Source organism: Halichoerus grypus, chromosome 2 (assembly GCF_964656455.1).
Source record: "Halichoerus grypus chromosome 2, mHalGry1.hap1.1, whole genome shotgun sequence".
Lineage (NCBI taxonomy): Eukaryota > Metazoa > Chordata > Mammalia > Carnivora > Phocidae > Halichoerus > Halichoerus grypus.
In genome coordinates, this window is record NC_135713.1 from 208,807,187 (window position 1) to 208,831,299 (window position 24,113).

General features: G+C 57.9%; 1 protein-coding gene across 7 annotated transcripts; it reads right to left on the reverse strand.

Annotated features, from left to right (window-relative positions):
- Positions 1-330: 330 nt before the first annotated feature.
- Positions 331-16,734, reverse strand: SECTM1 (secreted and transmembrane 1). 7 transcript variants are annotated; one of them, XM_078066295.1, is made up of 8 exons: positions 16,641-16,734; positions 15,262-15,317; positions 6,077-6,224; positions 3,740-3,841; positions 3,066-3,377; positions 2,196-2,252; positions 1,816-1,979; positions 331-1,631 (listed from the first exon to the last, which is right to left on the reverse strand). In XM_078066295.1, the coding sequence occupies exons 3-8, from the start codon at positions 6,159-6,161 to the stop codon at positions 1,617-1,619; spliced, it is 735 nt and encodes a 244-aa protein (XP_077922421.1). In that variant the 5' UTR covers positions 6,162-6,224; positions 15,262-15,317; positions 16,641-16,734; the 3' UTR covers positions 331-1,616. The 7 variants fall into 7 exon arrangements, with proteins under 7 accessions (XP_077922421.1, XP_077922418.1, XP_077922419.1 ...); XM_078066292.1 differs by having other exon boundaries at positions 15,188-15,317; XM_078066293.1 differs by lacking the exon at positions 16,641-16,734 and adding an exon at positions 16,578-16,599 and having other exon boundaries at positions 15,188-15,317.
- Positions 16,735-24,113: the final 7,379 nt, after the last annotated feature.

The following is a 24,113-nucleotide window of genomic DNA, read 5'->3' on the forward strand; positions in this document are numbered from 1 at the left end:
AGGGGGCGGGGCCGCAGGAGGCCGGGGCGGAGCCTGGAGGGAGGGCGTTGAAAGGCCTCAGAACTCAATCTCTTTAGAGAAACCCTCGAAAATACAAGCAGCAAGGAGAAAATGAAAACAAAGACCCAGGCCCGGGACTTCCCTGCAGGCCTAGGCCGAAGTCAAGGCACCAGGTGGGGCCTCCAGTCTGGGGCTCTCCGCAGTGAGGGAGGACCCCCCCGCATTGGCATCTTTCGACGCCTTCTGCCTTTTTAGTGCTTTAAGACAGGAAGCAGCTTCTTTTGGTTTTTATGTTCTTCCCCACTTAAAAAATGTGTATTTCTCAGGTCATTTGATGATTTCTTGGTTGATTTATTTTATTCATCGTAAGGATTATGGTTATGGGTTTTCAGAGCACTGAATGTGTAGTTTAGAAAAAACCTGTGTGTCCCTCTTAAGAATCCATTTCATGGAGTTACACAGTTGTGATTATGAAGACATCTGACAACAGGTTTGGGATGGGAAGGGCGGGCAGGTGGGCAGGTGGGGGAAGGGAACCCTGGGGCTGGGAGGTCGGGGTGGGGAGGGTAGTGTGGACACCTGACTGCCAGGTGCCACCTGTCCGCCTCCCTAGAGAGGGGCTCTGGGACCGCGCCCCCTCGTGGTGGGGGTGGGGCCGGCGCTCCACCCCAGGCCTCCGTCCGCCCCAGCTTGACTCCAGGACTGCTGGCTGGAGGGATTGCCAAACTTGTTCTTGCCCAGTGCAAAGATAGGATTGTGCCCAAGACCAACTTCAGACCCACGCTGGGGCATCTCCAAGGGTACAACAGTGTGTGCCTTCCGCACCTGAGGCTGGAAGCCCAGACCCCTGGCCCTGATGGGGCAGAGAAGGGAGAGGTTCTTTGAGGTCAAATGTTTCGGAAGTTGAGATCCCCCCTTTTTTTTTTAAGATTTTTAATTTTTTTATTTGAGAGAGAGAGAGAGAGAGAGAGGGAGGAAGAGAGAGGGCATAAGAGAGAGAGAGAGAGAGGGAGGAAGAGAGAGGGCATAAGCCAGGGGAGAGGCAGAGGGAGAGGGAGAAGCCGACTCCCCGCTGAGCAGGGTGCAATCCCAGGACCCTGGGATCATGACCTGAGCCGAAGGCAGATGCTTAACCACTGAGTCACTGACTGAGCCATCCAGGCACCCCTGAGATTTTCCCATTTTTGACCACAGAGTCTGCTGAGGGGGAGTTGGGGAGCTGAGACACTTGCGGAAGGCTGAGGTGGGGAGGAGCCAGCCACTGGCCCGGGGTGGGGATGGGGGGGGAAGGCCGAGGAGAAGCAGCTGCCAGCCTGAGTCCCGTCCTCTCCCCCTGCCCGCCCCCCCCCCCCCGGGTGGGCAGAGAGCTTGCTCCTTGGGCTGAAGGGCTGAGCAGGTCTCCGGTGCCAGCAGGCAGGGACAGGGGCTGCTTCTGTCTGCCGCCGCTGCGTGGTTCCTGGGCATCCGTCAACCAGATGGAGGTGGGACACACGGGGCTCCACTCCTGGGGGGTGAGTGCGGGTGCTGGTGGCCTCAGAGTGGGGCGGGACTCCTGGAGTCGGTTCTGGGTTCCAGGCCTGTTTATCACCCTCCTCACAGGCCCTCCGTCTTCCAGCTCAGAGCCATCTCTCCTGAGGAGGGAGGGAGGGATGCGAGTCGTGCTAGAATCTGTGTGGGCGTAGGTCACATCCCCTGACTGGGAGGGAGGCACCTGCCACAGCCAGCTGGGGTCCCCTGAGGGAGGGGCGCGTGCTCTCTGGGCCTGGGCTGACGCCCACCCCCACCAGCCCACAGACTAGGCGCAGGGCCTCATACCTGGGGCCCTGAGCACTTCTGGCGGGAATAGGGCAGGGGAACTCTGGCTCTGGCGCAGGCTAGCACGATGCCCACCAGGAAAATGAGGCCGACAATGATGCCGATGACCACAGGGGCCACCCTGAACTGGTCTCCGGCCTTGGACGGGCATGGCGTCTCTGGGCCTGTGGGAAGCGGGGGGAGGGGGGACATCATTTGTTCACTCACGAGGAATCACTGCCTGCCTTGAGTGCACCCTTGAGGGAGACACCACCCCCAAGGGCAGGGGGCAGGGGGCAGTGTGCAGGATGGACGGGGTGTTGGCACGGAGGATGGGGACAGCCTGGGGGGACCTGAGGGGGCTCCCTGGGGGTACCTGGGTGTAGGGTAAAAACACCTACTGTAGCGATGTGTGAAGAGCGGGCTTCCTCTCACCTTCAGGTCTTGGGACTCTGCCCCTGACGCAGGTGAGACCAGGTATCAGATGAGACCAGGGCACCAGGAGTCCACAGAGGGCTCGCTGGCTCCCTTCCCCGGGCCTGGCCAGGCTGGGGGCACCGTTCTCAGGCACCCCACAGCTCAGGAACTGGGGGGGGGGTGCGGTGCCTGTGGGTTTGAGCAGTGTCCTGGAGGGGGTGTGGGGACAGTGAGCATTACTCCAAATGGAGGGAAAGTGAGGAACTGCTCACCTGAGGGGTCGGCAGGAGGTGGGGGGATGGGTGTGGATTGGTCGGAGGGGAGGCCCTGGTCTGGGAGACCACTGGGCTCTTCAGGTGGACAATGTCCAGGGCAAGCCTGGGGCAGCGGGGCCAGCTCGGGGCTAGCTTGGGGCTGGCTGGAGAAACCGAGTGATCATGGGGCCTCTGAGTGAGGGCAGGAAGGCAGGACCTTCAGGGGCAGACCAAGCTCTGCAGGGGCCTCAGGGAGCACTGGGATTGCGGGTGGAATCCCACCCCAGAGGCAGTGAGTGGGAGGAGGTTTGGGGTGGAACGGGAGAGAGGTGCATGGGCCTAGCCTCCTCGCTGGACAGGGCAGCCCCCCAGCCTGAGCCCCCTGGTGGTACAGGTCCTTGGAGGAGCGGAGGCCTGTCTTGTTCCATTCTGCTTTGTTGGAACGCAGGCCTGCCCTCTGTGGGCCCCATCCAGGGGCCCTGAGCATTTCTGCACCTCTGCACTTCTGCGGGGGGAGGAGAACGGCTCCCCGCCCCCCGCTACCCCTCCCCAATAGGAAAGCACCGGGGGTAGGGTGGGGGATGAGGCGCCGCCCCTCACCTGACACGTTCAGTGTGGTGACTCCGATGTTTCTCTGTAGACCTTGCAGATGCCACCTGTAACAGCCTGCCTGGCTGTGGCTCACGTCATCGATCACCAGCTGGGCCATGCCTCCCTGAACCTGGAGCCGCCAGCCTCCCTGGCAGAAGCATCCTGGGGGCCGCATGCTGAAGACGGGCTCGAAGCTCTTCCCGTGGGAGCTCAGGTAGATGGCCACGCTGAGGAAGGGGTTGGAGATGTTGCAGGCCATCACGGCACGCTCACCTCTGGACACGGAAACCACTCCTTCGGTGCAGATGGGGTTGTCCCATTCTGTGTGCAGGGGACAGGTCACACACGGGTCATGGCTGGGCCTCAGGACGTTCACTGACCACCCTCCCTGGGGCAGAGGGAGGGACGGTGACAAGGCAAGGCCCCCAGGGGCGCACGGGCCCGGCTCAGGGTAGTGGAGAACACGGTGAGCTACATACACATCGATCAGACAAGTCAGCACGTGCGCCTCGAGGGGGAAAACAACACAGAAATAAAAGCGGGGAGGTTGTGTGCACGTGCATGTACGCCCCCCGTGCGGCTGGTGTGGCCTGTCACTGTGCCTGGGCACATCCCCCAGAGCCCCCTTCCTCGCAGGTGGACTCTGGGGCAGAAGGAGGCACGTGCACGCTCTGCCCACTTACGCGAGTGTGGTTGAGTCTCGGCCAGGCCTGCAGCCGCCTCACCATCCCCAGGGTCCTGGGCCAGGTGTGCACATCCGGATCCACAAGGAAGGTCTCCGGCTCCTGCAGGACACCGACGCCACCCGTGTCAGAGGCGAGCACGGACCCCCACCTCCCCTGCCGGCTGTGGAGCCAGCCCCACCATCTTGGGAGGCTGAGTCCTGGAGCACATTCACCCGTTGCCAGACTCACTGCACGATCTGGGTGAACTCTGACGGCTGGGGACCCTGGGGCGCCGGCACGCGGCAGCCGGCGCCCCACGCGATGCGAGCCAGCCGGCCCAGCCATCCTCCTGTCCTGCTGCGCAGTTTCCACCGGGGACTGGACACAGGCGGACACACGCCCGACAGCGGCACGAGCTCTGGGCACACCGTGTGCTGGGTGAGCCCACTGTTCAGCACATTTCACCAAGTCCACACAGCGTGGCAGGTGCACATGTGGCCACGTGCCAGGGGCCCTGGATGCCCACGGGAGCGAGGGTGTGTTGAGGTGGAAGTTCTGCAGGCAGGCACGGGCCTAGCCCACCCGGAGTGTCGGGGGACAGTGGGCTCCCCCCAGGCCACGGTCACAGCCGGTACCTTGTGAGCGCAGCCGGCGGGCACGGGCCGGCGGGCGGCAGAGCGGAGAGGGAGCCCGTGGGAGCCAGCGGGAAGCTCCCCGTGTCCCAGAAGGGGGCTACAGCGGGGCCGGTCAAGGCCCCATGGACGGAAGACCACCACATGCCTGTCCACGGCAGGAACTTGACCCGAGTCTCCCCACTGTCCCCCTCAGCCACGGGAGTGTCCGTTCTGAGGGGGGGTTTAAAATGCCTTCTCTGCCGAGCTGGGCTATGTAGACAACAGAATACTGCTCAGCCATCAGGAAGAATGAAGTCTTGCCACTTGCAACGACGTGGATGGAACCGGAGGGTATTATGCGAAGTGAAGTAAGTCAATCAGAGAAAGACAATTATATGATTTCACTCATATGTGAAATTTAAGAAACAAAACAGGAGCATAGGGGAAGAGAGGAAAAAATAAAACAAGATGAAACCAGAGAGGGAGACAAACCATAAGAGACTCAATCATAGGAGACAAACTGAGGGTTGCTGGCGGGGAGGGGAGGGGACATAGGGCCACTGGGTGACGGGCACTAAGGAGGGCACGTGATGTGATGAGCACTGGGTGTGGTATGAGACTGATGAATCCCGGACCTCTACCTCTGAAACCGATAATACATTATATGTTAATTAATTGAATTTAAATAAAAAAATAAAATGCCTTCTCTGCATTTTTACAAAATTGTCAAAGTGCTGCATAAACACACACCTGTCATAAAAATTCAAACAACTCTAAAGCACCCCCGCTCCACCTATAGAGGGGCCGCTGGGTGGGGGACCCCAGGCCGGGACAGAGCCCTCCACCCTGGTTGCAGGAGCTGTCATCACACCCATGGGGGGGCTGACTCGGGCTGCCAGAGCCCAGCAGAGGGCTGGAACCCCGGAGGGCGGGGCTGGAACCCCGGAGGGCCGGGCAGGAACCCCGGAGGGCCGGGCAGGAACCCCAGAGGGCCGGGCAGGAGCCCCGGAGGGCCGGGCAGGACTGCCCTCATCTGTCCAATGCCCAGGAGCGGGGCTCCAGGACGAGGGGCCTCTGCGGCTCACGGGTGTCCTGCCAATCCCAGACGTGCTAACGATCCGGCCTGGTGGTGCCCCACTCTGCCCGCACCTGGGAACTGCTGGAGTAGTTACAGAAGCTCCCTCTGCCTGTGATTCTCTTCCACTGGCTTGGAGTGTGCCTGGGGACCGGCACGTTTGAGGAGCCCCTCAGGGGGCTGCCTGCACTGCCCTGACCTAGAGCCGTGTGCTGGACTGGTCCTGATTCTGCAGGGCTGAGTGTGTCCCGAGAATCTGCATTTCTAACAAGCTCCCAGGGCATCCTGGAGCTGCTGGCCCAAGGAGGGATCCGGGACCAGAGCGGAGACCGAGAATCCTCAGGCTTGTCCTGCTGCCCCTCCTCTGGCTGCAGCACTTGGCACTGACTGGCCAGGACCCTCTTTCCCCTGGAACCTGGACACGCTCTTGGCCACCCCCATGTTCTGACGGTCATCACTGGGCGCTGGAGCGGGTATCCCCGTCTGCCATCCATGGGGGAACTTGGCTCATCCCATCATGGCCCAGGGGTGCTGGGCCAGCCCCTCTCCTCAGGGCCATGGACACCACCTGGGCCTGACGTGGATCTGCTCCTCCCACCCCTGCCTCGCCCTCCCCCACCCCCTCGCTGGGCCCCCCAGCAGACAGGGTGGGATCCTGAGACTTACTTCCATTCTGAGCACTCAGGGAGGCGGCCAGGAGGATGGTCCAGAGCATCTGGGGCACCGAGAGGGGGAATGTCAAGGTTGGCATGGCCAGCAGGACAGGGAGGCCTCAGGGGTCCCGCGTCCTCTTCATTGGTTCTTGGGACCCTCTCTGGAGGAAGGAAAGCCACACAGTCAGAGGTCTCCTGCGCTGCAGCCTGGCCGGGGGCGGGCAGCAGTCCTGAGCTCCTCCCTGACCAGCTGTGCCCGGATGCCAGAGCCCCCGCCCCGCCTCTTCTCCTGCACCTTCTCTGTACCTTTATAATGTACACGGTGCTGGCCGCTGACAGATAGACAGACAAGAAACACGGACAAGCCAGGAGGGAAGCCACTGGGAGAGAGACCTGCTAACGGCATCAGGATCATAATAAAATGTGCAAAACTGGCCTGAATTGTGCTCCTGTGGACACGGGTCATGCCCACTCGGGATCTGACACCCCGCCCTCGCACTTTCCTCGGCTGGGGGACCCTGCTGCCTTTTGGGACCCCCTTAGGGGACACGCTCTTGTCAACAAAAGGAGCCCTCCTGGGGGACTCGCACAGTGGGCCTTCTGTCTCCTCCCACGCAAGCGCCCACTGTGGGCTTCCAAGACCCTCTTGGTCTCCATTAAATGTGACATTTTTTCTGATCAAACTATTTAAAAGTATTTTATTTTATATATTCGTTTTTAAGATTTTATTTTTAAGTCAACTCTGCACCCAGCGTGGGGCTCGAACTCACAACCCCGAGACCAAGAGTCCCGCGTTCCGACTGAGCTGGCCAGGCGCCCCTATTCAAAAGTATTTTAAAATTGCTTGCTAGACCATTGGTTGACCTTTTGATTGAAAAATAATAATAACAGACTTTTTGTTTTGTCTTTGAGCAGTTTTAGATTTACAGAATAATTGAGCAGAAAGTGCAGAGTCGATACGTGTGAGCGCTGTCGCGGCTCACACATCACAATCCGTGGACACGTGGTCATTGCCTGAAGTCCCTACTTCGCATACTTCACGGCTCACTCGTGTGTTGAACACAAGGGGAGTTTGGACAAATGCATAATGACATGCATCCATCATTATGTCCCCCACAGAGCTGTCCTAAAACCCTGGTCTCCACCTGCTCATCCCCTTCCCCTGACACCCGGCAACCCCTGGTCTTCCTCGTGTCTCCATAGTTCTGCCTTTTCCAGAATGTCATACGGTCGGGACTCTGGTTTTGAATTCAGCTGTTTGGGGAGAATGGGGCACCAGGGCCCGCAGCACAAGGAACTTTGAACTTAATGGCCTCCAGGCACTTGGGGCCACCGGTGACCAGGCCCAGTCCTGACCCCAGTAAGGGGAGTCGCGCTGGCAGGAATGACCCCAGCCCCACCAGGGCCACAGAGCACCCCCATTCTGTGCTGCTGCATCGAGCTCCCCAGACCCCCGGGGGCCTGAGCGGGTGGGCCTGTCCTCCCATCTTGACCCCATCAGCCAACCTGGGGGTTCCTGGCGGGTTTCCCGGTGGGGTCTTACGTGAAAACCCGCTGATCTGGGGGCCTTGGAGCAGCAAGAGAAGGCCCACCCTGCCCCGCACAATCTCACCATGAAAGGAAAATGGCTAGATCCAGCTTTTGAAAGAAACATCTAATTTGAGATGGGAAGAGAGTTTCAAGAATGTTAAATGCAAACCACCTGCGCTCCTGGCCTCCCGAATGGCACAGCCCCAGGGGCTCTGGGTGGGCGGCCACACTCGGGGGGGGCGGGGAGGGGACCCTGGCACAGGCTGGGTGCACGGGCCCAGGCCTGGCCCGAGCCGGCTTGTCCTCCCCGGAGACAGATAAGGAGGGACAGACAGACAGACAGACAGACGGCCAGGCTTCCCTCTCAATCCACACAGGGCTCTGGGCTCCCGGGGGCGAGGACCTGTGCTGAGCCAAGTGGCCCCTGTGTGCGTATGTCCTTCTCCCAAGGACCCTGACCCTGAGTCCCTGCGACCGAGGGTTTTGGCCAATGTGCTGTATGTGCCCAGCATCTTAGGAATGTTCTAGTAGCTGTGTTCCTAAATTTCACAAGTTAGAAGAAACTGCTACCCACCCGCCAGGCAGTTGGCCGTCATGGATGGATATCTGTTGAACGTAACAGTGCCCAGGGCCCAGAGCTGCTCGCTGCGGTCCTCGGGTGCCTTTCTTACCCCTGGTGCAGGCCAGGCCAGCGATCGGTGCCCAGGAGGCTCATGCCAAGCTCTGACCTGGACCCTGACGTGCACCCAGGGCACGCCCCTTCCCAAGCCCCCGGGGAATCACTCCCTGGCTTTCCATTGCTTTTGCCCCTCTGTTCATTCCTAAAACCCAGAGAAGCTTGATTCGGTAGTTTCTTTTTTTTTTTTTTTAAAGATTTTATTTATTTGAGAGAGAGAGAGAGTGAGAGAGCACGAGCAGGGGGAGGGGCAGAGGGAGAGGGAGAGAGAGAGACAAGCAGACTGTGTGCTGAGCATGGAGGCACACTCGGGGCTCGATCCCACGACCCCGAGATCATGACCTGAGCTGAAACCAAGGGTCTGTCGCTGAACCGACTGAGCCCCCCAGGCGCCCCTGATTCAGTAGTTTCTGGTGGTATAACAGGCTACAGGGGCTGTTCCTGGTAGGTGGGATTTTGCAATCTTGCCAGGCCCAGCCCCGGGACAATGGGGGTGTAACTCACCCGGGAGCTGAGTCACACAGGGCTCACCAGGCGTGGCCACATTCCAGGAGGGCCCGGGGTGGGGGCTGGTGCTGTCTCCCCACTTCCTTTGCTTGACTTTTCTTCCCCTCCCTTTTTTTTTTTTTAAAGATTTTATTTATTTATTTGAGAGAGAGAGAATGAGAGACAGAGAGCATGAGAGGGGGGAGGGTCAGAGGGAGGAGCAGACTCCCTGCAGAGCAGGGAGCCCGATGCGGGACTCGATCCAGGGACTCCAGGATCATGACCTGAGCCGAAGGCAGTCGCTTAACCAACTGAGCCACCCAGGCGCCCCCCCCCTTTTTTTTTTTGAAGTAGGCCATATGCCCTGTGTGGAGCACAACACGGGGCTTGAACTCACGACCCTGAGATCAAGATCTGAGCTGAGATCAAGGGTCGGATGCTCCACCGACTGAGCCCCTCAGGCACCCCTTTGCTTGATTTTTCTAAACTTGTTTGTAGTTCGAACGTAAGGCAAGAAGGACAGTTTTTCTTCTCAGTATACGTGCACCACACTTGGAAAAGCAACAGAGAGAAGCTGAGGAAGAAAGAACCGTCAGAAAGATGCCCTCCCCCGCAGAAGCTGGGGCTGCTCTGTGCCCGGCTCTCACGGGTCTCCCTGCGCCCAGACACGAAGCCTATTCGATGAGATCCTTCATCACAGATACGCCGCCCCAATCCTCCCTCCCTCTCCCTCCATACCATGTGTATGGGGTGAATGGCGGCCCCCAAAAGACACGCCCGCCCACAGCCTGCGAACGGGACCTTGTTTGGAGAGAGGGTCTTTGCGTCCCTAATTACTTAGGACAAGATCGTATCGGAGTAGGGTGGGCTCTGACTCCAACATGCTAGTGTCCTTAGAGGAAGAGGGAAATCTGGACAGAGACAGAGACACACCGGGAGAACGCCGCAGGACAAGGGGGACAGAGACTGGGGTGTGGCCACCAGAAGCTGGAAGACACAAGGATCCTCTCTTAGAGCCCTGGAGGGCGCACGGCCCCGCCCACACCTTGATTTTGGGCTCCCGGTCTCCACCACTGTGAGAAAACAGACATCTGTTGTTTTGAACCCCCAGTTTGTGGTCCTTTGTCACAGCCGCCCCAGGACGCGCACACGACCCCCTGCCCCTGAGCCTACAGCCGCATGCACCCCAGTGACCGAGTGACTCCAGCTTTCTCCGGACCCAGACAATCACGCGCAAGCCCCGGGCGTGGAGGGAGCGTTCAGGGTCCTGTTACCTTACTCTGCATCTGGGTCTCACCTTGCCGTGCCCTTTGGGGGAGGCCTAACCCCCCACTCCCCGGGGCCCGCACCCTGGTGAGGGCCGCCCCCCAGCGCCGCCCTGCCCCCAGGCCTGTCCCTGTGGCCCCGACAGGGCCTGGTGCCTCGGGATGTCCATCTCACCCTGGCCCCCGCCCTTTGGGTGTCCATGTTGCTGCGGCCTTTGCAAACTCCGCCTACTTTTCTCGGGTTGTCTGTCTTCTCCTTATGGGTTTGTAAGACTTATGTTTTAGAGAAACAAACTGTTATCTGCAAGGCAAACGTGCTCCTACTCCATCGTTTCTCCTTGGATTGTTTCTGGAATAACAAGACTACATGTTTATGTCATCCTGTGTTTTCCTTGAAAGCTTCAAGGTTTCATTTAAGTAAAGTGTTATTTGTTTGTTGTTTGAGGTGTCCTTTTGCAGAAGCCTCCCAGACCGTGGGGAATCCACGGACCGCCAAACTAGATTTCCACATTCGAATCATGAATCACCTCAAAGCCATTTTGCAAGGGTCGCGTGACAGGGTCCAACGCTGCTTTCTTCCAAGAAAGTGGGCTGTGCCCAAGGCATCCCGAGAGTGGTACACCCCGTCCCCTCCATCCCGCCTCTGCCCGTGGGCGACTCGCCCAGGACGCTGCCAACCCCAAAGTTTCCAGTAGCTTTTTCGGCTGTGTTCACCCTGGGAAGGCAGGTTCTCTCCTCTGCTCTGTTTATCTTTCCTTACAGGTTTGTTTCTCCATGAGAATATTATTAACATAACTGAAATCAATTTTCTTCTTAGAACCAGAATTTGCTGATGAGTGGAGAGGGGCGGCTGCTCGGATCCTGCCCGAATGAATCTGCTCTGAATAACATGAAAGACGCGGAGATTTCACAGCTGGATGCGATCCAGTGGCAGCCTTGTTGGTTTCGATGCTTGTCAGCAATCGCCAAGAGCAGGCACAAACAGCTCATTAAACGTTGCTTATGTGGATGGAAGGTTCTAGAAAGAGGAGTCAAAACTCCCTGTGCTGGGGCTTTTCCTGGCCCCTCAGATAAGATCTGCTCAGTTTTCCCCAAGCATTATTACAAGATAACTTCTCTTGAATTGGAAGACACACGTTTTTTCTTCCTTTCTTTCACCCCCTTACACAAATCCTCTTAAAATGGTGCCCAGTGGCCCACAGGCATCCTTGCTGATCCCGGTGGCCTCTCCCAGGCCGGTGGCCAGAGCCCTCCGTGTCAGCCTGAGGGAGAGATCTGCGCGGGCGCTGCCCCACCCCTGAGCCGTGCGCAGGGTCCCAGCCCCGTCTGTGGCGTCTCGCCTCTGGCCGGGCCGTGGAGGAGGCCCTAGGCAGGCCCTGTGCTATTTCTGGTCTCCAGCTTCGAGAACACTCCGCAGGGGCCTTTGCAGTTCCCTCAAGTCTTCCCTGAGCTTCCCAGGGTCCCCCTCCTGTGACGGGGGCCAGGGCTTCCCTCCCGGTGGTGGGTGCACCTGTCTGTTCTCTGCTGCCCCAGGCCAAGCTCAGCACAGCCTCGGGTGCCCACGCTTCCCTGGCGCTCCGACGTGGGTCGGGGTCCCCCAGTCTTGGGGGTGGAAGGGGGCAGGCCAAGCTCTGCTCTGGCTGGAGGTGAGAGAGCACACTCCAGGGCAGGCCAGCTGGCCCAGGCTCCAGCCCTGCTCGGATAGGCGAAGGCGCACCCGAGCCAGCGGGCCGGTGTCCCCAGCGTAGCGTGCAGGATTCGCACGGGAACCAGAGGCAGACGGCCAGCGGGGCGGCCAGCCCCACGTCCTGGGTGCTGAGTGAGCCTCTCGTTGGTGGCCTGGTGTGCACTGAATGCCCCGCGGACGTGCCGCTGTGCCCTCTGTCCAGACGTGCGTGTATCTGCACCCCAGGCAGCAGGTGCGACCTCAGACTTCGCAGGAAAGGCAGGAGACGCCCGCGGGTCTGCAGTACTCGGAACGAGGCCTTCCCCTCGAAACCCGCCTCATCATACCATTGTCCTGACCATTGCTGGCTATTTACCCTTCTCAATAAACTTAGAGGCATGTTTCGAGTTCCAAGTAAACTGTCGGGATGTTGACGGAGAATAAACAAATGAATGGGCTGTTTCACAATCCTGCACCAGGGCCTCACTCCACGCAGAGCCAGGGCCGTTTCTGTGGGGTCTTCTGCGATCTCACGCAGGCTCCCTGCCCCCCGAGACACAGCCGCACCCCCACACACGCACCCTCTCTGTGATCCCCTCAGGCCCTCAAACGTGCTCTGCATACAGCAGCTGATTAGTGTCTGCGGACCTGAGCGGCCTCCCCGCCAGGGTCTCCCTTCTGGTCCTCACTTGGACCAGGCGACATGGAGAGTTGGTCACCTCAGCGAAGGTGACCTGCCCCCCTGGACTTTGAGAGGGTGTGTGTGTGTTGACGAGCAAAAGGAAAGCGAAAGGCAGGCAGCCTCGCTCCGTCACATGAGGCAGCTGGGTGTGGGAGATGCTGACCTTCTGCAGCCAGGGCACGGCCCCTGGAGGAGATGGGGTGCGGGGTGCCCCGAGCCCCAGGCAGTCCTGGCCTGGTCACCCTCTGCTCTCAGGTATTTCGACTGCCTGCTGAGGGAAGCATACCAACCGGGGCCGGCCCCGCCAGCCTCCCAGGCCTCATCAGCCTCCCCGCCCCACCAGCTCCCAGCCTCTGCTTTCTAATACACCAGTATTAGAATCTAATACACTAATATCCCCCAATCCTAACAATTATTTTACACTGACTAATTTTTAAAATCGTATTATCTACTCTAGCCTCACCTTAAGAAATACACATCTGTAGTGATCGTTAGATGTGCTATTTATATGTATGTTTTTCTAATGTGCAATGAACTGGCTACAAGACAAGCTAGGAAGTGTCATGGACTCCCTACCACCACCGGCATCCTCCCGTGGTCTCTGGATCTGTCCTCCATCTTCTACCGTGTCCTCCAAGGGAGGCTGGAGTTTGTGCTCACTGAGGGCATGGGCTCCAAGATGGGCACTGGCTGGGGCTCCAGGCTTCTCTTCCCACTGCCCAAAGCCCTCCCCCCACCAAAATCTTCCCCCCAGGCTCTGGACAGCCCTCCCCTCACTCACAGGCTTCTATCGGTCACTCTTCACACTCTCCTTGTGTTGGGAGAGGTCCTGCCTCTTTGTGAAATCCCCTGGTTCCAGACTTAGGATAAGGGGATAACTGAGTTGCTCCCCTTTTCACCTCCAAACTGTGCCCACCTTGGGGTGGTGTCACATCCTCCATCACAGCCCCTGTGGCACTGGGTGGAAGTCAGGGGAGCATGCAACTCAATCTCAGGGCCGTGAGTTCAAGCCCCACATTGGGTGTGGAGACTATTTAAAAAAAAAAAGTTAAAAAGAAAAAGAACTGGACAAGAGATGGGGGATCTGGACTAGAGTTAGAGATGGGGGATCCAGACTAGAGATGGAGGATCTGGACTAGAGATGGGGATCTGGACTAGAGTTAGAGATGGAAGATGTGAACTAGAGATGGGGATCTGGACTAGAGATGGGGGATCTGGACTAGAGATGGGGATCTGGACTAGAGATGGGGGGTCTGGACTAGCAATGAGGATCCAGACTAGAGATGGGGGATCCAGAGTAGAGATGGAGGATCTGGAACTAGAGTTAGAGATGGGGGATCTGGACTAGATAGAGATGGGGATCTGGACTAGAGATGGGGGATCTGGACTAGAGATGGAGGATCTGGACTAGAGTTAGAGATGGGGATATGGACTAGAGATGGGGGATCTGGACTAGAGATGGAGGATCTGGACTAGAGTTAGAGATGGGGGATCCAGACTAGAGATGGAGGATCTGGACTAGAGTTAGAGATGGGGGATCCAGACTAGAAATGGAGGATCCAGACTGGAGATGGAAGATCTGGACTAGAGTTAGAGATGGAAGATCTGGACTAGAGACGGGGATCTGGACTAGAGATGGGGATCTGGACTAGAGATTGGGAAGCTTCCAATATCCTCTTGCACAACCTGCCACCCTGAGCCCTTCTGGGCTTCCACAGCTGTCCCAGGCTCCACCTGGTTTTTACCATTGAGGGTCCTCCCTCTGGATCGGGGCATAGATCTCAGCTGGGCCAGTGGCATGGATGCCAATGCTGAACCCCAGGCTTATCTGTGAGGACAGTCTCTGGCTCAGCTGGCTCCCCTTGGAATAGTCCAGAGATCAGAGGGCAAGGCAGGGAGCCAGGCGGGCTTCGCCCTCACTGTTCACGGCACTGTTCTACCTCTCTCGGCACTCCTGCTCCCAGCTCTGGGGAATCCCATTTTTACTGGGAGGTGGGGAGGTCATCTGAGTCCAGTTTGGATGTGCTTCCAGGGACTTTGCACTTTCAGCCATGAGTCACAGCTGGCCACTCTCTGGGCACAGAGCCAAAGGCAGCAGAGGTCTAACTCCTGCCCCCTGGTGTGCTGGCTCTGCCCATTCATTTGTCTGTGAGGAACAGAGCCCAGTCCTGGCCATCTCTGGATATTAGCCCTTACACAGTATGAGAGTTGGACCCCTGGACAGCAAAACTCATTGCTGGGAAGGTCAGCTGGACCTCCCGACCTCAGTGACTAGGTCCTGGAGGCCCCTGAGGGTACTGAGCCAAGCTCTTCCTGCCCAGTGGTGGCTGTGTCCATCTGCCCCCAGGCCCTGGCTGACCAACCCCCTGCGGTTGTTCAGCATTGGATTCAAGAGCAGGCAAGCCCAGGTGTTGGGCTGTTCTGGGGAATTTACCAGGAGAAAATTCACTCTGGTGAAACAGGCTCCTCCCTGGCCTTGCCAGGCACAATGCCGACACCCAGTAGACGTGTACTACGTGTTCCGTGCAATACTGGGGACATACGTATGAAGAGCGATTCATTTTTCAAAGTCAAATGTGTTTTTAATTGTGGTGGCTTCACTCCCCCTGCCTGAACCCTCTCATTCGCCGCCAACACAGCAAAGGAGAGAAAAACCAGAGGGAGGGAGACCAGGACATGACGGGGAAAGGGACAGGCAAGAAGACAGAAGCTTGGTATGGAGCAGGAGGGCTGAATGCGGGGCGCGAGCGGGAGGGCAAAACGAACGCGACAGTGCAGGATTCTGTCCGATTATCACCCCAGGACCGGCGTCTGCCTACCAGGATGGGAGCGATACAGCCGGCGTTTGTGGGTCCCAGACCAAGGATGACTCCTGGGTTCTGGAGCTACTCACACTTGGGAGTCAGTGACACGATCTGGAAAGTGCGTGTTGCTGCCAGGAACTTGTCCCTGTTTGGGAAAAGGGAAAACTGAGGGAGCGGTCTGGGGTGCGTAGGGATCCTCCACTCCCACAGCCCTGGAGGGGGGCTGGTGCCACTTTCTCCCCTGCGGCAGGGGGTTCAGGGTTTGCAGGGAAATCCTGGGCAGGAGGCTGAGCTGGTTGTGTGGGAGGCGACCAGCCACTCTGGGAGACAGCTGCAGCCTGCAAAGGCTCTGGAGCCCCAACCTGAGCTGGGGTGGAGGGAACCCCCCTGCTGCTGGGGCTGGGAGGGGTCCCCAGCTGGGCAGGAAAGTCCTCCAGGCCTGGGGCCTGGGCGGGCAAACACTTCCATCTCCCCTCTGCCTGGCTGCCTCCCGCTGGGCTCAAGCCGCCTGCTCTGAGAACCCTCTTCCCCACTACCAGCCCCAGAGCCCCATCCCCTGGCCCCTGGGGCCAAAAGCACATCTGCCGCCCACCCTCACTGTCACAACCCCAGGGCCAGGAGGGCCTCCCAGGGGCTCTGACTCCTCTACCCACAGGCCTGGCAAGTGGTTTCCATGCTGCAGATCATTAGCCAGCAGTGGGTGATGTATTGAATTTAGAGATTGCTGCCAAACCAAATGTGAAGGGGAGCATGGAAAGGGGCGGCTAAAAAATTCACTCTGGGGACACTGGCTCCTCTCCCGGCTTTCCAGGCACAGGACCCCTTCCCGGCTTTCCAGGCACAGGACCCCTTCACCGGTCGGGGAAGCCTCAGGCGGCTCATTTCTGTTTTACCGGTGTGTGTGAGTGTGTGTGCATCACGGCTGTGTGAGTCCGCGAATGTGAGTGCACACGCGCGTAAGTGTGGGTCTGCGGGAGCCCGGGATGCGAGCTCCCTGCCCTCTCAAGAGCCGAGCCTGTGTGTCCCCAGCGGAGAGGCAGGTCCCCGGTGCGACCCGCGGCCTCCGTCCCTTCTCCTCCCCCCCACGGCGCGCACCCTTTGCCCCCTGCTCCCTGGCCCACGGACCCTTGCGGGGCACTCGGGGCCGCACGTCTGCGGGTGAGGGTCAGCCCAGCGCTCCGGGGTCTCCATCCCCAGTACCCGGAGCCCTCCGACCGCGGGACGCCCCCGCCACGTGCTTCCCTTTCCTGCGCCCCGCTCCCCGCGCGCGCCCTCACCTGCGCCCCCGGCTCCCCGCGCGCGCCCTCACCTGCGCCCCCGGCTCCCCGCGCGCGCCCTCACCTGCGCCCCCGGCTCCCCGCGCGCGCCCTCACCTGCGCCCCCGGCTCCCCGCGCGCGCCCTCACCTGCGCCCCCGCTCCCCGCGCGCGCCCTCACCTGCGCCCCCGGCTCCCCGCGCGCGCCCTCACCTGCGCCCCCGCTCCCCGCGCGCCGCTGCTCCGGCCACTGGCGGCTGCCGCGGTCTTTGCGCGCTGCGGGCCGAGAGCGGAGTCGGCGCTCCGTGGGGGCGGGGCCAGGGGAGGAGGCTGCGGGAAGGAGGCTCCGGGATCCGCACCCAGGTCCTAGACAGGAAGGAAACCCCGAGTTCGGGGAAGTCACTCGAGTCTTGGGAACTGCCCTGAATTCACAGAAAAGGTTTATGAGTTTCTTGGTAGTTCTTTATTATATCTTTATTTAAAAGCGCTTCATAAAGAAAACAGGAAAACAGCAGGGGGCGTTTTTCCAGGAAAGCTGAGCAGGTGCTCCTTTGGGGTGGGTGGGTTCGCTTCCCTGCATGGAGCGGGGAGCCGGGTCCTCGCCTGTGCGCCCCGCACGCACGCACGCGCAGGGCCAGCTGTGCCCGCTGAGAACGCACAGGAGCGCGTGAAGGCTGAGAGTTGTCTCAAATGCAAGTGGGGTCCAGACTCCACCTGGAGGTAGTGGGGGGCGGGGGGGCTGCAGGCAGGAGTGAGTAGGAGCGGGGCGCACACAGTTAAAAGGTCAAACTGCTTTTGATTAGCCCCCGGACAGAACGAGGCCCTCCTCCCAACTCCTCCCCACTGGGGTCCTGCGGCGGGTGGGGAGACACGTCCTGGACGAGGTCAGGTGTCCCGGGGGTGCACCTGTGTGAGGTCAGTCCCAAAGAGAAGTTTGGAAGTGGGGATTTGTTCGTTTCTCACATACACATGGTTTTGGTGGTTATTATAAAAATCACTAAGGTAAAAGTTTCTCCTTAAGTCTTTGAAGGAGGCCGGTGTGGAAGCTTTGCTGGTGTCCAGGTGTTTGTTCTGTGTGCTGTCCCGGACCCTGGCCCAGCTTTCCAAGGCTAGCCAGCCTGGGCCCAGCTTCAGTTAATACAGACCCAGAGGTGGTCACCCGCCCTTCCTCCACTCATTGCCACTCCCCACTGACCAACCCGCTTAAACTCTGCAAGCTTCAGCTTCCTCCTCACTGAGGGGCTGGTGTGTGGATCTGGCCTGCAGACAGTCCTGTGAGCTTACACCCGGGGCAGGGAGATGTTCCAAAGGAGTAACCTTTGTCTGGTGGGCAGGGAAAGCTCAGAGCTGGTCATCCTCACAGGAAGATGGCACCTCCATGGAGGGGTACGGAGGCCAGAAGCCCCTGCCCCCACCCAGAGGCCAACGAAGCTCTTGAGGGAGGCCCCACAAATGATCACCCAGCCTGGGACCTAAATGCCACCTGCCCTAGGCCTCTGTGCCTGCCCCCCCCAGCCTCCCAGGCACTGACCCTGGGCCTGAAAGAGGGGCTCGTCCCTGAGGCCACCTCCCAAGTCGGCCTTTCCTTCCCATCACAGCCAGCATTGCCCAGGGTCCCTCAACTCAGCAGGGGCTCCTGGGCAGCGGCTGGTGACCGCCAAGTCCCTGAGGCATGGGGCTGTTCAGGAGGGAGGGTAGGAGGGTCCCACACGGTGAGGGACCTTGAGCGTCAGCTGAGGGCTGAGACTCTTTTGTCCCCATGCAACCAGATGCCCTGGGGAGTTTGATGTAAATGTGTACCCAGGTAAAGCACTTAAGTATCTTGAAAGTGAAACAAGTTTGTTTGTTTCTTTTTTTTTTTTTTTTTAAGATTTTATTTATTTATTTGACAGAGAGCCACAGCGAGAGCAGGAACACAAGCAGGGGGAGTGGGAGAGGGAGAAGCAGGCTTCCGGCAGAGCAGGGAGCCCGATGCGGGGCTCGATTCCAGGACCCTGGGATCATGACCTGAGCTGAAGGCAGATGCTTAACGACTGAGTCACCCAGGCGACCCAAGTTTGTTTATTTTGGAAGTAGTACAGAAACCTTACGAAACCACTCAAATGTTCCAGGAAGGAACAATGAAAGGAGCTGGTGTGTCTCATGGTGACCCCTGCTTCGTTATCCAGAGGCGATGCTGTGGACACGTCCTCCTAACTTTCTAGAAATGTTCTGTGTGTACAAACACTCACACATATCCCATGTGTGTATCCTTCCCATTTTTTTTCCCCCAAATCTTTTTATTTATTTTTTAAACAGGCTCCATGCCCAGTGCGGAGCCCAATGTGGGGCTTGAACTCATGACCCTGAGATCACGACCTGAGCGGAGATCAGGAGTCCGATGCTCAAGGGACTGAGCCACGCAGGCGCCCCTGTATCCTTTCCATTTTCATACCATCCTGGGATCCGGTCTGCGGACAGGCGCTCAGCTCCTTCATTTCCCCCTTCCTCCCTCTCTGTAGGATTTCCTATCCCCTCCGTTTCCTCAGATCACAGCTTCTGCTGCATCACATGATGTGTGGGCTTTCATTTTCTTTCTTTGGGTTCCTGGAATTTGTGGTTTCAGTTGTGATTTCCTATCGAGCTGAAAACACTGGTCAGCACCGTGTTCTTATACTCCCCAAGGCTGTATTGGTCATCTTTTTGTTACCAGCTGGTGACCCCATTCTAACTTCATTCATCGTCTGGGTCCCCCATCTCTGAATTGATCCACTCTTGTGAATGCCTCCGGTGTCCTGAGATATATGTGTGTTCCCTGATGGTGCCCCTCATGCCAAGGTGGTCAGTGGGGAAGCGTGCTCTCTTCTGTACTTGACGATCTTGATCGGCTTGAGCTGTCGATAATCGAGAGGAATAGGTTGGAATCCCTCACTATGATGGGGGCTTGTTGATTACCTTGCAGTTCTAGCAATCCTTGGTGTATATTTGGAAGTGATTTTATTAGATGCCTTCAGATTCTAAATTGATGTATCTTCTTGGTAAGTTGAGACTTTATCATTAGTGACCTTCTGCACTTCGATCATCCAATTTATTTCAGAGTCTATTTTGTCTGATATCAGTACAGCAACACCAACTCCCTTTGGTTAAAATATTCTTGATCCTTTTCCAGACTTTTCCTTTCAGCTGCTGTGTGTCCACAGGCGTTAGGTGCATCTCTGGTAAGTGGACAATATCTCACTTTTTTTTTTTAAAGGTTTTATTTACTTATTGTACAGAGAGAGAACACAAGCAGGGGGAGCAGCAGAGGGAGAGGGAGAAGCAGGCTCCCCATGAGTAGGGAGCCTGATGCAGGACTCAATCCCAGGACCTGAGATCATGACCTGAGCCGAAGGCAGACGCCTAACTGACTCAGCCAGCCACGCGCCCCAATATCTCACTTTTATCAGTGGCTGCCTCACCCCTCAGCACACCTGGGCTGCTCTCTGTCCCCTTCTTTTTCTCATCCAAGATTGTTGCTTGGTTCTTTGTTGTTGTCTTGTTCTCTTTTGTCTAACTTAATCTAATTATAATTTATCTGTTTTAGAAAATTTTAAAGTTTTAAAATGTAAGACTAACTGTAAATTCTTGACTCACGTACTGTTTCTGCTTCTGGAGGAATCCACAGCTCAGCATGTTGTTTTCCTTCTGAAATCTCTTTCCTCAAACATCTGTTTATTTTTGTCCTGAGCCACCACGGGATTTTGTTTTTATAGTTTCACTTTAGAAAGACTCACATTTTTTAAAAAGATTTTACTTATTTGAGAGAGAGAGAGCACGAGCAGGGGGAGGAGCAGAGGGAGAGAGAGAAGCAGACTCCCCGCTGAGCAGGGAGCCCTACAAGGGGCTCGATCCCAGGACCCCGCGATCATGACCCCAGCCGAAGGCAGACGCTTCACCGACTAAGCCACCCAGGCACCCCTGGAAGAATCCTGTTTTTAATATTGATCCTTCCTAGACAAGACCAAGACCATACGCTTTTCTATTTATCTGAATGCTCTTTTTATTTTCTTCAGATTATGACATCATTTGTATAAGCAGTTCACATTTCTTACTAAATTTGGGGGTATCTTTGTGGCTGCTTTAGGGAATGTGTGTGTGAGCTGCAGGACGATGCCTCACACGTCTGTTTGGCCACAGTGCCCAGAACTCCTCCTCCTGCTCCACGGTCCTCCGGTGAGCCCTTCAGATGTGGCAGCTTCTGAGGGCAGGATGACCGCAGGTGTTTGGGGGCCCCATCAGCGGCCACGGGTCCTGGACGGGAGACCCTGAAGGGCCTCACAGTCTGGTTCTGGCCAGGGCTGGACCTTGGGCAGACACCTAGGCGGTCACAGCTGGGCCACAGCCAGCTGGACCAGGGACGAGATCCTTACTCGCCCACATCCTTCCCCAGAAGCTGCACCTCGATGTTACTTTCCTGAGGTGGTGCCAGGAATGGGGTCTGGGTGGCGGCTCTGCCTGGAAGGGGTGTGGAGGAGAAGGGGCAGGCTCACCAATACTGGCCGGCCACCCTCGGCTGATTTTAAAAATTAAAACACTCTCTGCCCCCCAGTTATGACAAGGTGTTCATTATAGAACATTTACGAAGTATCGGTAAGAAAGGCCAAATCACCTGCGATGTCACCTCTGGAGGGAATCTTCTGGTACTCACGTGCATAGTGACTGTAATTCTCCCCACGGGTGGCAATGATGGGGTTGGTGGGCTCCGTCCTCCGTGTGCCCCGAGGGAGTTCCTGGGCCATTTTTTTGAGATGCCCACCTGTGACTCCGACCAGCCGGTGCCCCACAAGGACCCCCCACCCCCATCTCTTCAGCCCCTCCCCCACCCTGGGCTGTGGTCTCCACCGCTGTGGGAAGATCGAGTCAACCCTGCTGTCCTCAGGGCACAAAGGGCCCCCTACCCTGTCCAGCTGTTGCTCCCTGCTTGGCCTCCAGCTGATCCCCAAATAGCAAGATGCCCCTTGTTCCAGTCCCTCTGAGCTCAGCGTGGGCATCCTGTCCCAGACTGGGCACAGCTGGGCATGCGGGAGTGAGCACTCACCCCATCACTCCCTGCCTGACACGTCGGGTGGGGGGCTACGGAGGCAGGCACAGGCCCCTGGGGAAGGCGGGAGTGCGGGTCGGGCCCATCCCTGAGCCAGCCTGGAATTGCCTGCTCCCGGGCAGCAGGAACATGGGGCCCTGGCCTAAGCTCTGCTGCCAGACCCCGGGGAGCCCTCCGTGAGCCCTGCCAGGGTGTAGGTGATGCGGAGCGGGCGATCAGACCTGCCCCTCAGGACCCTCACCCTGTAAGGCACGGCCGTCTGGTAGCACATCCCTTTTGATGTCCTCAGTATTTGTTGGTTTCTTTAACTGCTCTGTTCCAACAACATGGATCCTCCCTCTAATCAGCTGTTTACTTGGCGACATTTGTGGAGGGCTGAGCAGGGGCAGCCCAGGGAGACTTACCTTAACCCTAACCCAACCCCAGGAAGTCAGCGGGACCAGCATTTGGGATCAGATAGTGCGGGGATTTCCAAACACACCGTGATCAGAGCCTTCCAGAGCGGCAGCTTTCGTTCTGAGGCCTGCCTCGCTCTGCCCCTGAGTCCGTCCGCATGACCCAGACACGGGCGCCGGCAGGAGGAGCCCCCACACCTGCACCCCGTCCTCTCCCTTTGGCTGCCAGCCTCCGATTCCTAGAATTACCCCGGAATTAGGACACTTCCTTGGGGAGACTCTAACCCCAACCTCACCAGAGGGCAGGCCAGGGCCAGTGTCCCTAACATCCTCGGGCCAGGATGAGGGACAGTGGCTCCTTTGGACCCAAAGCCCTTCTCGGGGGCCCCTCCCCCCATGAGCCCCGTGGGAAGAGGAGGGAGGTTTCGAGAGGCATCTCTGGATGAACGGTTCTGACAAAGGGAAACTCCTTAGCTGGGGACCACGGAGACAGACCTTCTCCAGAGGCTGCTTGGAGTGGGGGGGTGGTCAACGGGGAGGGCCTCAGGGCATGCCACTGGATGGGGAGGGGGCTGGAGACTTCTCCAGAGACCTGCCGGGCATGACGCGGAGAGGCGCCGCTTGGACCACCCGAGGGTCTGGGGAGAAACAGGGCCCAACATCGGCTGCAAGAATGTTGCACAGAGTATCTGTTGTGAAACCTGAGGGGCTGGGTTGAAGCCAGGCCATGTCCAGTGATGGTGTCTGGGGTCGGCAGCACCAGGCGGCCGGACCCAGGCTGTGTAGACAGCATCGGCCCGATTTCATTTCATTTCGTTTCATTTCATTTCATTTCGTTTCATTTCATTTCATTGCATTTCATTTCAATTAATTATTATTATTTTTTTTAAAGATTTTATTTATTCGACAGAGAAAGACACAGCGAGAGAGGGAACACAAGCAGGGGGAGTGGGAGAGGGAGAAGCAGGCCTCCCGCGGAGCAGGGAGCCCGATGCGGGGCTCGATTCCAGGACCCTGGGATCATGACCTGAGCCGAAGGCAGACGCTCAACGACTGAGCCACCCAGGTGCCCCTCATTTCAATTAATTATTTATTTATTCATTCATGTGTGAGAGAGAAAGAGAGCAGGAGTGGGAGGAGGGGCAGAGGCAGAGAGAGGAGGAGAGGGAGGATCTCCAGCAGGCCGCTCACTGAGCGCGGAGCCCAACGCAGGGCTCGATCCCACGACCCTGAGATCATGACCTGAGTCTAAATCAAGAGTCAGACACTCAGTGGACAGCGCTACCCGGGTACCCTGCCCCAATTTCATTTTGAAAACACACAAACATAAAAATAAAACACACACACACACACACACACACAAACATATATTTCCAGAAAAGCTAGAAAGGCATGAAATGCTGTCAGAAATTAACTCTGAGTCAGGGAACTACAGGTTTTTGCAGTTTCTTGTACTTTTTCTTTGTCCTCCCAAATTTCTACAATGGACATGTACTTCAATAATCAGGGAGGACCATGTTCTTTAAGAATAAACTGTAACTTTTATTACATCAGAGAGAGAAGGGATTGACTGGGGAGAAGGGGAGTAGAGGGAGCCCTCAGGCTGACTGGGCCTCCCCCCTCCCCCGGCCTGGGGATGGGGTAGGGGGGGACAGGGAAAGGCTGAGATGGCCCTGGGCTCTGAGTGCAAATGTGGGGATCCTTAAAGGCCGTCCTTCTGACCTCCAGCTTTCTCAGGGGAGGGCCGTGGGGCCCTGGCACGCAGCATTGCCTCTCCTGGGTGAAGTGTCACCTCAAGGCCATCAGGAGAGGGTGGGGGCTCCAAGCCGTTCCTGGACCCGCCCAGCCCGGGGGCTGGCTGCTACCTGGGTGGGCTTGGCACCCTCCCCTCGGAGGCTCACTCGGCCTTGAGTGGGAGTTGGACTCCATGAAGGTTGCCATTTGGGAAAAGGACTTGGCCACCTTGGCCTGAGTAGATGAACCCTCAGCTCCAGGACATTTCAGGAACAAAAGGACAACTCTTGGCTCTCCCCTGTCTATCCGTCCCACAGGTGGTTTATTTTGCATTTGACCTCTGACCTCCCCTCCTGGCCAAGGGCTGGACCAAACAGGCCTGGGGCCAGTGGGCTTGAGGCTGATGGGGTGGCTGTCCGGAACAGGGAATGCTCCCCACAAGGCCAGAGGGTCGGAAGGGGCCCTGGGGGGAGGGCTCTGAGCAGAAGGCCCGAGGCA

Bases quoted from the DNA above. Each gene is read 5' to 3' on its own strand.
- SECTM1 (XM_078066295.1), bottom strand. From the start codon at position 6,161: ATGCCAACCTTGACATTCCCCCTCTCGGTGCCCCAGATGCTCTGGACC. The intron at 3,842-6,076 runs GTAAGTCTCAGG...GGTGTCCTGCAG, and splicing joins CCTGAGTGCTCAGAATGGAA to GAGCCGGAGACCTTCCTTGT. The intron at 1,980-2,195 runs GTAGGTGTTTTT...CGCTTCCCACAG, and splicing joins GCTCTTCACACATCGCTACA to GCCCAGAGACGCCATGCCCG.